This window comes from Haliotis rubra, unplaced genomic scaffold, assembly GCF_003918875.1.
Source record: "Haliotis rubra isolate DU_JTF1 unplaced genomic scaffold, ASM391887v1 Scf80, whole genome shotgun sequence".
Taxonomy (NCBI): Eukaryota; Metazoa; Mollusca; class Gastropoda; order Lepetellida; family Haliotidae; genus Haliotis; species Haliotis rubra.
In genome coordinates, this window is record NW_025767524.1 from 1,892,594 (window position 1) to 1,905,024 (window position 12,431).

At 41.5% G+C, this 12,431-nt stretch overlaps 1 protein-coding gene across 1 annotated transcript; it reads right to left on the minus strand.

Annotated features, from left to right (window-relative positions):
• Positions 1-2,680: 2,680 nt before the first annotated feature.
• On the minus strand, positions 2,681-11,353 carry LOC124261545. The gene is made up of 4 exons (XM_046695860.1): positions 11,124-11,353; positions 3,900-4,119; positions 3,397-3,724; positions 2,681-2,829 (listed from the first exon to the last, which is right to left on the minus strand). Exons 2-4 carry the CDS (start codon positions 4,089-4,091, stop codon positions 2,681-2,683), a joined length of 669 nt encoding a protein of 222 aa, XP_046551816.1. The 5' UTR covers positions 4,092-4,119; positions 11,124-11,353.
• Positions 11,354-12,431: the final 1,078 nt, after the last annotated feature.

A 12,431-nucleotide genomic window follows, 5' to 3' on the forward strand; every position in this document is an offset into this window, starting at 1 on the left:
AAAGACACCGTCTTGGTATGTGTTTTCCTTCATATGTCTATGTGAGAAGGTTACTTAACTGGCATTGTGTATTTCATACTTAACAGAGACTTAACACTTTTGATTGAGGCTATGTTGTGAATGGAGAGAGACAAGGGCTTCACTTTAACGGACCAGGTATCTTTACATGTGACATTTTGTAACATTACAAAGTGATATTTAGGTAGATAGAATGCTAGTCTATAGATTTAAACACAATTCAGGATACATGTGTGAGATTTGAGTTGTTTTTGAGAGGCCGGACCGAACGCTTGTGATGCAGTGTCTTTGTTGAGAATATATAGAAAAGAGGGCTTCACTTTGAGCAACGTGTTTGCTTCAATTACTACGCTTTTGAACTCTATGCTGTGATATGTCTGACTGACTGACTGACTGAGTATGGTTTTACGCCGCTTTTAGCAATATTCCAGCAACATCACGGCGGGGGACACCAGAAATGGGCTTCACACATTGTGTCCATGTGGGGATTCGAACCCGGGTCTTCGGCGTGACGAGCCAACGCTTTAACCATTAGGCTACCCCACCGCCCCTGCTGTGATATGTACGTAGATATAATACTCATCTATGAATTTGGACACACTTCAAGATACGTGTGTGAGGTTTAAGTTGCCTTTGACAGCACGGGCCAAGACGGGCAGAACAGAGACTTAACACTTTTGATTGAGGCTATGTTGGGAATAGGAGAGAGACAAGGGCTTCACTTTAACCAGGGATAATCTACAATTTTTTAGCGTTGACAGAATTTCTAACTGTGACATAGATATGTCGTTGTCACAGACAAACTCAATGTCTGTTTTATTGACACCTATGTGTCTGCCTGCCTGTCTGCTAATGACAATATTCAATACACAACTTCGATCACTGACCACATGCAATTTGAACTTAACACCTATCAGGCTATACACCATAAACAAAACGCATTGATTTATGGCCCGAGTTCGGTCTCTGGCACATTATGTAATTACACACACACAGGCATGTGTGATACTTGTACACATGACATGTTATGATGTCTATTGATTGCAAAATGTTATACACAAAAAATGAGCATGTATTTACAAAACCCAACATCCCTGAATACAGTTATACACACAATGAGACGTGAGGGCATCTGCAAATGAACCAGCCAATAAAAGTCTTCGTTACACTTAAGTGCACACCCACCCGCTCTGACTGGGTTCGGTATCCTGGGTGCTTCGTTTCGAGGGAAGTAAACCCAAGTACAAAATATTGCACTTTTGATTTGCGATTATACGCTTATAAGTTTGTTTATGTTTTTTTCCTAATCAGCAATATATATTATATGTCATGAATAAGTGATAATTGTGTTTTAATATGTTTGATTTATTGGTTGCATGTGACCTTTAGCTTCAACTGATTTGTGAGCTCCATGCACAGGATCACACATAAAGGTCTTGCCAAAACCTCTCCTCGTCTGCAGCAGGGACACTGTCCATTACAGTACAACCCAGCATCAATCACACCTCATGTCTCCTGTTAGAAAAACAGCCAAATCCTTTGTCTCGGACTCAACGGAATCCTACAAAAAGATCCATGCAATCCCCCAACCAGGCACCTTAATCAGCTAAGATGTGGTCCACCTGTTTACTAACCTATACAAAGACGAAGCCATTGACACCAGCAGCAAACGCATTCATGAAATTCACCCAACCATAGAAACCCGCTTAACAACAAAGAACATTATCGGACTGATACACTCCTATATATATCAGTTCCACATACTTCACCTGGGGAGATAACATCTTTCAGCAAACCCGGCCTCCCAATTGGATCTCAACTGTCACTCTTAGTCATCGAGATCTTCATGACCCACCTGGAAGAAATGGCCCTGGAAACACACACCACACACACACACCCCACACCCCTAACACACATCTGCTGGTTCACAAAGTAGATCACTCATTTTGTCATCCTACAAAACAACAACGACCAGAAAATTCTACGGAACCACCCGAACTGCTCAAATCCACGTATCCAGTTCACTATGGATGAAGAATGCAATGACCATTTACCCTTCCTGGATGTCCAACAAGCTCCAGACCACAGTATATCGCAAACCAACTCACACGGATCAAAGGTTGCCGCCATCCACCTCAAGTCAAGAGAGGAATCATCTCAACCCTAGCACGACGAGCTTACAACATCTCACTATCATCATCGTCATATATAAAACTGTATTCTTGAAGTGTACTCAGGGAGGAGAAGACTGGGGTGGTAGAGACATTCTGTCCCGGACCCCGGTCACATATTTGGTGCGACGCCTACCGGTGTCCTCAAATATAGGTTCTACTTATATTAAGACTCGTGTTTCGAACAATCCATAATATGGTCAAGGCCCCAAGAGGAAACAGCACAACAAAGATTTTGTGTATGTATCGAGAATGAGTTTAACTTCTTTCTGACTGACATATGTACAAATGAAATGTTAATTTCACGTACACGTCCAACTGTACAGTAAATATACATAACATAATTTGTAAATTTGATTTCCAATTAATAGCAAGGTATCTGAACGAATTTTGGTGATAATTTAAAAGATGATTCTATGAAATTATATACAATCTAAGTATTTTTACAAAATCTTTTAGGAAATAGGCTTTCTTCCATGACAACGCCACATCTACTCCAAACAGTGGTAACAGTCACTCAGGGAGTTGGTCACGTGACACACAAGTCCAGGAATCTTCCTGATAAATGACCTGTGACTTCTTGGCTTCTGTTCACGCTGTTTCTTTGGCTTCCAAGCTGCCATTTTCTCAGTTTCCGTTACTGAAAATATAATATTTTATATTTATAAAATATTGCATATGATATTCATTGAAGCTTGCAAAACAGAAGGAACAATATACGGTCTAACCGGACAAGATGGACAACAGTCCGGGCAGGATTGGTTGACCGCCAGACCGCCCTTACAAATGTTTTGACTTTGTCTATCAGACGTTTTGAGTGAGCCGGTGAGTGAGTGAGTGAGTGAGGGAGTGAGTGAGGGAGTGAACGAGTAAAATAATATTTCAGTTATACCACGAAGTGTTAACGTGATGTGGAAGGAATACATGCTGCAAGACTTCTACGTGTATCAATATCATATTTATGAATAAAATTGGAAGCTTATTTCTGATTGGTTGATTCACTACATGAGTTGAAAACCAGAAGTGACGCATTATCATAACCCACCAGCACAGGTGTGGAGCCGAAGATCATTAGCATCTGAACCCCAAGATCAGCGGATCCTCACAATCCAAAGGGATTTAACTCTAACATGTAACTTACTGCCAATTGCAAACTGTTCTTTTACGAGCTATCAAAAAATATAAATAAATGAAAGGCTGTACTTACTGACAAATGGTTTCTTCTTCGTCTCCTGTCGTGACTGCCACCCAGACGTCACGTGACTCATCTCCGAGGTCACAAGTTCATCACAGTTCTCCACGGCATCATAGAACTTGGCCACCTTGGCCATGTCGATCGTCTGCTCCTGGATAATGGTGGAGTGGGACAAGGTGGACGATGGCGTGTTCCAGGGTGCCCGGATGGAGAGCTGCTCGCAGTTGGTGGAGATGAATCTATTGGAACACTCCTCCCATCTCTTCACCTTCCTCGTCTTCACGTCGACGACCGCCCACTTCCACTGGTAGTCGCGGTGGACGTCCAGTAGAGTATTTGCCTGAAGTAGAAAATACAACGACTTGTGAATAGTGGCCTAATTGAGGGAGGTTTCTAAATCAAATTCTGGCGTATTTCATTTGTCAAAACCTTTTTTATTTATTGTGTCTCCAGGTTTGAATAATTCCTAGTCACCATTCAGTACAACAAACGTTATTTTGCACTTGTGTACCTACCCGCCAGTGGCCAGATTTCTCCGGGTACTCGTGAGCCATTAATGCTTTCTTGGACTTCCAGGATCCAAGACATGGCTCCGAGCCTACAACAGAGAGAGCTTCCCCTGCCTCGCAGCAGTAGTGAGTCTCCAGCTTCAGGGCGCAGGTGTGGGAGACAAAATAGTTGGGGTCCCGTCCCCAGGATGCATACATCACCCCTTCGTGGTAGGACAGTCGTGCCCTGAAATAACATTAATGTCATTTCGATATTCCACAATAACCTGTTTATCTGTTTTATGAACTATTATTTCATTTAAGAAAGGTATTTGCTTCTTCTCATGATTTTCTTCAAATCAGGGGTTTCTTAAAGTTTAACAACGATGCCATCAACGCGCTTGGCAGAGATATGGAGAATGGATTTCCATTACCTTCTGTCTTGTGCGGGATCCCAGAAGAGGACTTTCTTGTCATCAGCCACTAGCCACGACCATTCAAAGGACGAGGACACCGGAAGTTCAGAACTGACCTCCCACACGTCACTTTCAGAAGAGGAAGCTTTGGCAATCAGCTGTTTCTCAAGTTTCCACCGGCCGAGCTCGCGGATGGAGCCGAGGAGGGCAACATTGACAGTGTTTCTTTTGCCTTCTTCGTCTTTAAGACTTCTTTCAACATAGTCTGGTAGATGGTACAGCTTGAATACGACTTTCACCAAGTGCGGTGCCATGTTTAACTCACGGGTGATATGTTTCCGAACTTCAGAGTTCAAAAATAGAGAGACGTATTTCTTTGAAATTCAATAAAAGCATTTATAAGAAATATATTGAGGTTCTTGTTAAATGTTTCACTATTTTATTGGTGACAGTCGTTAGAACGCACTGTTCTTCGCGGAAACCGATTTTATCCCACGATGACTAATACAATGTTTATAGAAGTGTAAATAAATGTTCATATTTAGTTGTGTGGCATTAGCGTCATTTGCTTGTGTCAGACCAAACACTTACGCGATATTGTCAAATTGTTAAAATCTATTTGCATCAAAATACAAGTATTTTAACAAATTAACGTTAAGGAAATTACAGTTAATATAGATAACAAATGACATTAAATTATCAGTCATTTGGTCTCCTTCTAAAACGTTTAAAAGGGAGAACTGTAAAGAAATTGATTCCTTTTTTGTAACATTGCAGTCAAAAACAGAGGTTCCATCTGCTTTTTAAACCAACACGAATTCCAATAAGTGTTCTTCACTGGCATCAGATTCACCGAAACTTTCTTACAGTTTCTCTGGTACTGATATTGGCTTGTACACAGAAAGTGAAGAAAAATCAGAACAAATTCGTTCTACTCTTCTGAAACATTTACATTCAACAGATGTAAGGGCTGACCAAACACTAAAATATCCTTAAACGGAAATTAGAGGTGTAAAACGGAAATTTAATCCAACACATCTTGATAACAATGATTGGCTGAAATATTCTCCGTCAAAAGATTGCGTCATTTGCTTACCATGTGCTCTTTTCGCAAATGACAATCAAAAAGGCGCATTTGTTACATCGTACGTTCATGATTGGGCAAATATCGGGACACTTATTAAGTGACATACCAAACCTGATTCCCATCACTTTTTTTGCCAACTTTCTAATACGGACAATGAAGCCGTTGAAAGAAATCGTTCAATTCTCAAAACACTAGTTGAGACACTCAATTTGCGCGGGAGACAGAATATTGCTATTAGAAGTCATGATGCTGAGAAAAGCAATTTTGTAGCCCCTTTGCATTATCGTGCAAAGCACGATGAGTTATTGAACAGTCATCTGTAAAACAGCAAAATTAGAAACAAATATTTATCACCAGCCATTTAAAATGAGCTTCTTGATATTTGTTCACCACGCATTGGAAACCAGTTGGTTAATGACTGCTATTCACAGAAATGTTTTTCTCTCATTGCTGACGAGGCAACAGATTCCTCAACCAGAGAACAAATTTCTATCCCTGTTCGACACATTTCATTGAACGACCAGGGTCGAACTATACTCAAGGAATCATATTTAGGTTTCATTGAGGCTGACAGTACAAAGGCAGCTGCCTTAGCGGAATCATTCCTGTCAGAACTAGACAAGTGTGGGGTTACGAAATGCTATATAAAGGGTCAAGGTTATGATGGTGCCTCAAGCATGAGTGGGTATTTGAATGATGTACAAGCCATCATAAGACGTCAGTATCCTGAAGCATTCTTTGTTCACGGTAATCTCTGTTTGAATCTGGCCTTGGTTCATAGCTGTTCCATAACATCAGTCAACATTATTATGTCAACAGTTCAAAGCATTGCCTTTTCGTATTCGGCAAAACGTCTCTTGGAATACACTAAGGAACTGGAATCAAATGAGAATGCTCAGGAAGCAACGGAGCAAAAGCGAGAGATTACTGAACTCTGTGAAACACGTTGGGCAAGTCGTGGAGGTTCGCTGTCCACTGTCAAAGCATCATTCGATGTCGTCCTTTGCTGGAACACATAATCCAGTACACAGTTCAGTTATCTCCCATGTTGCAGTCTCCGACCATTGACCTTATTCGTGCATCAAGCGAGGCCTCTGTTGTCATCAGCAGTTTGAGACAGATTCGTGATGACGAGTCTGCATGAGTGGAATTTTTCAGTGAGGCATCTGATATTGCAAGCAAATACGACATTATTCCTACTATAAGCCAAGATGTATGAGCCGTCAAACGATGCGCGACATTGCCCCTGCATCCACACCTGAAGTCTACTGGAAGAGGAATCTTTTTACTCTTTGCTGGATCGTATGGCTCAGCAATTTAAGGACAGGCTTATCTGCCCCAGTGACCTGATTCGAAGCTCAGAATTTGTACCTATTTCTGTCCATAACATAGCCGAGGAAATGGGAAGGCGAATATTCGCACAGTTCACTGAGCTGAAAGAGAACTCACATGAGCAACAAACGGTAGAAATCAGGCGATGGCAATCACGTTGGCAAGATGTTCCAGCAGAGGAGAAACCATCGTGTTTTTTGGCAACACTGGACTTCGCAAAAGAAGATCTTTATCCAAATATCCATGTTGCCCTCAAAACACTTGTGACAATGCCAGTGTCTTCTGCAACTGCTGACGTTCCTTCAGCGCAATGAGACGTGTTAAAACGTATCTCAGGTCAACAATGGTAATGGAACGGCTTAATGCACTTGCACTACTTCATATGTGGAAAATGCAAAATGGCACTTCTCTTCAAGTAGAGTTGATGCATACAGTAACTGATGCTAGCAGATCTGTTCCTGACTGTTTCAAACAATTTCATAGTTGATTTAGCTCTTCTTGTTCTTGTTCCCTTTACAACGTTCATGCATTTCTGAGAGTTCCGGTTTTATTGTTTTGTGGTTTATTGTACGTGTACTTTATGGGTCCATGCTTATCAGTTGCCCTGATATGGTGTTTGAAATATTTACAAATTGTTTCACTGCGTTATATTATTCCAGATAATGTTTGTTAGAACCTGCTCGTTTGGTTCGCCTGATGTTTTAGTCCGTTTGCGGTAATCCTTCATCAAAACCTTAAGCTGTGCTTACAACTGAAATTGTCCTAGTTACGCCCCTGGATGTGTGCGTGCTTTCCTTGTTGTTCCAGCCAATAAGAGCCTGTTTCGCTGTCAAACTCAAGTTTCTTTTCCTTTTTGGATCGCCCCCATCCAGCGATTGGTGTGATTATACGTCACATATGTTATATTGGGGATTACACTTTCTTAGTAAAGTACAGATTCTAGTACTTTTTGGATTGAGTCCCATCCGGGATTCGAACCCACACCCTCAGAGTCAGGCACCTAATCGCCAGCACACAAAGTCAGACGCCTAGACCGCTCAGCCACCGCGGCTTCCACAAAAAAAGGAAGTCGGACAACTGGTAGTCTAGACTGCGGACTTTGTGTACCCCTCTGATAAGTGTTAATTGGCACGGCTCCCACGGCCAAAAGATGTGGAGGAATCTAAGGATGTGGTTATTTTAGCTTCCTTTCCTTGTTGTTCCAGCCAATAAGAGCCTGTTTCGCTGTCAAACTCAAGTTTCTTTTCTATTTTGGTTTCATTTTAGGACGAATCGTCCCCATCCAGCGATTGGCGAGATTATACGTCGTTGAAACGTGTAAATTAGCGCTCTGTTTGGCGAATAGCTGGACATCACTTCCAGGCGGCCTACTGTTTGCAAAGCACCCAAGTTAATCAACATAAACTGACACCATGGAATGCATTGATTCAACATTGACACAACTCTACCTTTGGTGATCTCAGTGTTTTTATTATCGGTGATTATCGATGAATTGATTACAGTCATTTTCGAAACAAGAAAGAAAATACCTTTTCACACAAACTTTCATACAAAATCAAAGGGCAATGCAGCAATATATATCGTTCATAGTCAATACTTTCATTACACTGAAAACACACTCTTTCATTTACACTCATGTGCCAGTTTTCGATCTTTAAAATTCTATTGGATAGAGAAACAATTAAAAATGTGATTATAAACACTCGGCTCTTAACATTGCATATACAATTATTTCAATAGTTACTAGTTATAAATAAATAAATCATCATTTGTACTACTGGCATGTGGCCTTTCAGGCTTCCTTTGCCAGCACCTGCTTTACCCTAGATCTCCTACAGTGTATACTTAACAGGCTTCTCTGCTTCATTGTAAAAACAGTACATGATAACTTAAAAGCATAAAGTCATATAAAGTTAAATCTTTAAATGAAGTCCTTATCTTCTTGCACAGTTTGCGTACTGGCCTCACACAATGGAAGTATTATTAGAGAATTAAGGGTCAAGAGTTTGAGCGGCTCTTCTTTACGACGCTGTCCGCCATTTTTCTTTAAAAGATCGCTGATATTCTCCCCAAGCGAATCCCAGCTCTATCATAGATATATGTCCATCAAGTCAAAGTCAGTTTATTCCTGTCCATTTAGATATAACTGCATATATTTCCCCAATAAGAATGCAACATTTACATTCTATCGCCAACCACTTCTTCTGTAAATGTAAATCATCACCATAGAGGAGAAAACGGCCTTGCTGCCAGAGACTCTCTGTCCTAACCAAGTCAGCAAGCCTGACCACCTGATCCCTGTTGGGTAGCCCAATGGTTAAAGCGTTCGCTCGTCACGCTGAGAACCCGGGTTCGATTCCCCACATGTATGAAGCCCATTTCGGGTGTCCCCCGCCGCGATATTGCTGGAATTTTGCTAAAAGCGGCGTAAAAACTAAAACTCACTCCTTCCCTCCTGGGATCCCGGTCACACTCTTGTTGCAACGCCTACCGGTGTCCTCAAACATGGACTCTACTTTCATTAACACTCATGTCTTGAACAATCCATAAGTAACAATATGCTTCAGGCCTCAGGAGGAAACACCACAACAATGAGTTTGTGTATACATTGATAAGGAGTTTTAATTCTGTTTGACTGACATATGTACAAATGAAATGCTACTTTCATTTACATCTCCAACTGTGCAGTAAATAGACATAACATTATTTGTAAGTTTGCTTTCCAATTAATAACAATGTATTCGAACAAATTTTGGTGATATTTACAAGATGATATATACAATCTAAGTGTATTTACAAAATCTTTAAAAATTAGTCATTTTCTACAGTTCAGTATCGATGACAACGCCACATCTACTCCAACCAGTAGTAACAGTCACTCAGGAAGTTGGTCACGTGACACACAAGTCCAGGAATCTTCCTTATAAATGACCTGTGATTTCTTGGCTTCTGTTCACGCTGTTTCGTTGGTTTCAAAGCTTCCATTTTCTCAGTTTCTGTTACTGAAAATATAATATTTCACATTTTTAAAATATTACACATAATATTCATTGAAGCTTGTAAAACAGTGAGTGAGTGAGTGGTTGGGTTTGAGTGAGTGAGTGAAACAATATTTCAGATATACCACGAAGTGTTAACGTGGAAGGAAAACATGCTGCAAGACTTGTACGTGTATCAATGTCATACTTTTTAATATTATTATTCTGGTTCTGCAAGTTCACTGAGGTGATTCTAACCTGATTTTACCAGTAATTACTCATTCACCACGGTAACACATAATACTCAAAGCCTATTTCATGAACAACTGATTGGTTGATTCACTACATGAGTTGAAAACAGAAAGTGACGCATCATCATAACCCATCAGCATTAGCATCTGAACCTGAGATCAGCGGATCCTCACAAACCCAAGGGATTTAACTCAAACATGTAAATTACTGCAAATTTCAAACTGTTGTTTTTATGAGATATCAGAAATATATATGAAAGGCTGTACTTACTGACAACAGGTTTCTTCTTCGTCTCCTGTCGTGACTGCCACCCAGGCGTCACGTGACTCATCTCCGAGGTCAAAAGTTCATCACAGTTCTCCACGGCATCATAGAACTTGGCCACCTTGGCCATGTCGATCGTGTGCTCCTGGATGATGGTGGAGTGGGACAAGGTGGACGATGGCGTGTTCCAGGGTGCCCGGATGGAGAGCTGCGCGCAGTTGGTGGAGATGAATCTGTTGGCACACATCTCCCATCTCTTCACCTTCCTCGTCTTCACGTCGACGACTGCCCACTTCCACTGGTAGTCACGGTGGACTTCCAGTAGAGTATTTGCCTGAAGTAGAATATGCAACGAATTGTGAATAGTGGCATAATTGAGGGAGGTTTCTAAATCAAACTCTGGTGTATTTCATTTGTGAAAACGAAGTAGTTATTGTGTCTCCTGGTTTGAATAATTCCTAGTCACCATGCAGTACAACAAACGTTATTTTGCACTTGTGTACCTACCCGCCAGATTCCAGATTTTCCGGGTATTCTTGAGCCATCAGTGCTTTCTTGGACTTCCAGGATCCAAGACATGGCTCCGAGCCGACAACAGCGACAGCTTCCCCTGCCTCACAGTAGTAGTGGGTCTCCAGCTTCAGGGCGCAGGTCTGGGAGACAAAATAGTTGGGGTCCCGTTCCCAGGATGCATACATCACCCCTTCGTGGTAGGACAGTCGCGTCCTGAAATATCAGGTGAGTTCATTTCAATATTCCACAATAAACTGTTTATCTGTTTTATGAAATATTATTTATATATTATATTAATAAAAGGTATTTGCTTCTTCTCATGATTTTCTTCAAATCAGGGGTTTCTTAAAGATTAACAAAGATACCATCAACGGGTTTTGCAGAGATGTGGAGAATGGATTTCCATTACCTTCTGTCCTGTGCGGGATCCCAGAAGAGGACTTTCTTGTCGTCAGCCACCAGCCACGACCATTCAAAGGACGAAGACACCGGAAGTTCAGCACTGACCTCCCACACATCACTTTCAGAAGAGGAGGCTTTGGCAATCAGCTGTTTCTCAAGTTTCCACCGGCCGAGCTCACGGATGGAGCCGAGGAGGGCAACATTGACAGCGTTTCTTCTGCCTTTTTCGTCTTTAAGACATCTTTCAACATAGTCTGGTAGATGGTACAGCTTGAATACAACTTTCACCAAGTCGGGAGCCATGTTTAACTCACGTGTGATGTGTTTCCCAACTTCAGAGTTCAAAACGAGAGAGACGTATTTCTGTGACTTGACGCAAGCGCTGTGTCTCCAGGAATGAGAATCACTGAGGTGTATTGTGACGTCATAGACAGGGTCATGTGACTTTATTTGCAATGTTGAGACATTATGACGTCACAGAAAGGATCACACAAAGTAAGCTGGTTCCCGTCTCCCTTTGCGCGCTCCAACAAGCCTTGGCCAAGGTACAATGCTTGGTACAATGCAAATGGTGTCCACCAAAAGCGCCATTTATGAGTTACGCCACGAATCATTTAGAGTAAGCTTGCATATTCATTGCTAAGCCGGGGTTTGTAACAGGTCGAAGCCTTCGTATTTGAAAAAAATGGCGCTTGTTTGCCCGAAAGAAGACAATAATAGATCCAAAAGAGGTTCGAGGATAATAGACAACTGATGAGTGGAAGTCGCGGTGGCTGAGCGGGTTAGGCGGCTGACTTTGTGTGCTGGCGATTAGGTGCCTGACTCTGGGGGTGTGGGTTCGAATCCCGGGTGGGGTTCAACTCAAAAAGTACTAGAATTTATACTTTACTAAGAAAGTGTAATCCCAAATATAACATGTGTTAAAACTGATGACTACTTTGAAGATGTGGAGGAAACTAAGGACGTTGTTATCGTAGCTGCCTTTCCTTGTTGTTCCAGTCAATAAGGGCCTGTTTCGCTGTCAAACTCAAGTTTCTTTTCTTTTTTAGCGGCCATTTTGATTTTAGGACGAATCGTCCCCAGCCAGCGATTGGCGTGATTGTACATCGTTGAAACCTGTGTAAGTTAGCGCTCTGTTTGACGAATAGCTGGACATCGCTTCCAGGCGGCCTACTGTTTGCAATGCACCCAAGTTAAGCAACATACAATATCCCATACCATGGAATGCATGGGTTGAACTTTGACTCATGTACACAACTCTTCCGTTGGTGATCTCAGCTTTTTATATTATCGATTCATAGATTACAGTCATTTT

What these genes read in the sequence shown, in the direction of transcription:
- LOC124261545 (XM_046695860.1), bottom strand. Translation starts at nt 4,091, where the DNA reads ATGTATGCATCCTGGGGACGGGACCCCAACTATTTTGTCTCCCACACC. An exon ending in AGAAATCTGGCCACTGGCGG is followed by an intron (nt 3,725 to 3,899) that starts GTAGGTACACAA and finishes TTTCTACTTCAG; the next exon opens with GCAAATACTCTACTGGACGT. An exon ending in GAAGAAGAAACCATTTGTCA is followed by an intron (nt 2,830 to 3,396) that starts GTAAGTACAGCC and finishes TTATATTTTCAG; the next exon opens with TAACGGAAACTGAGAAAATG.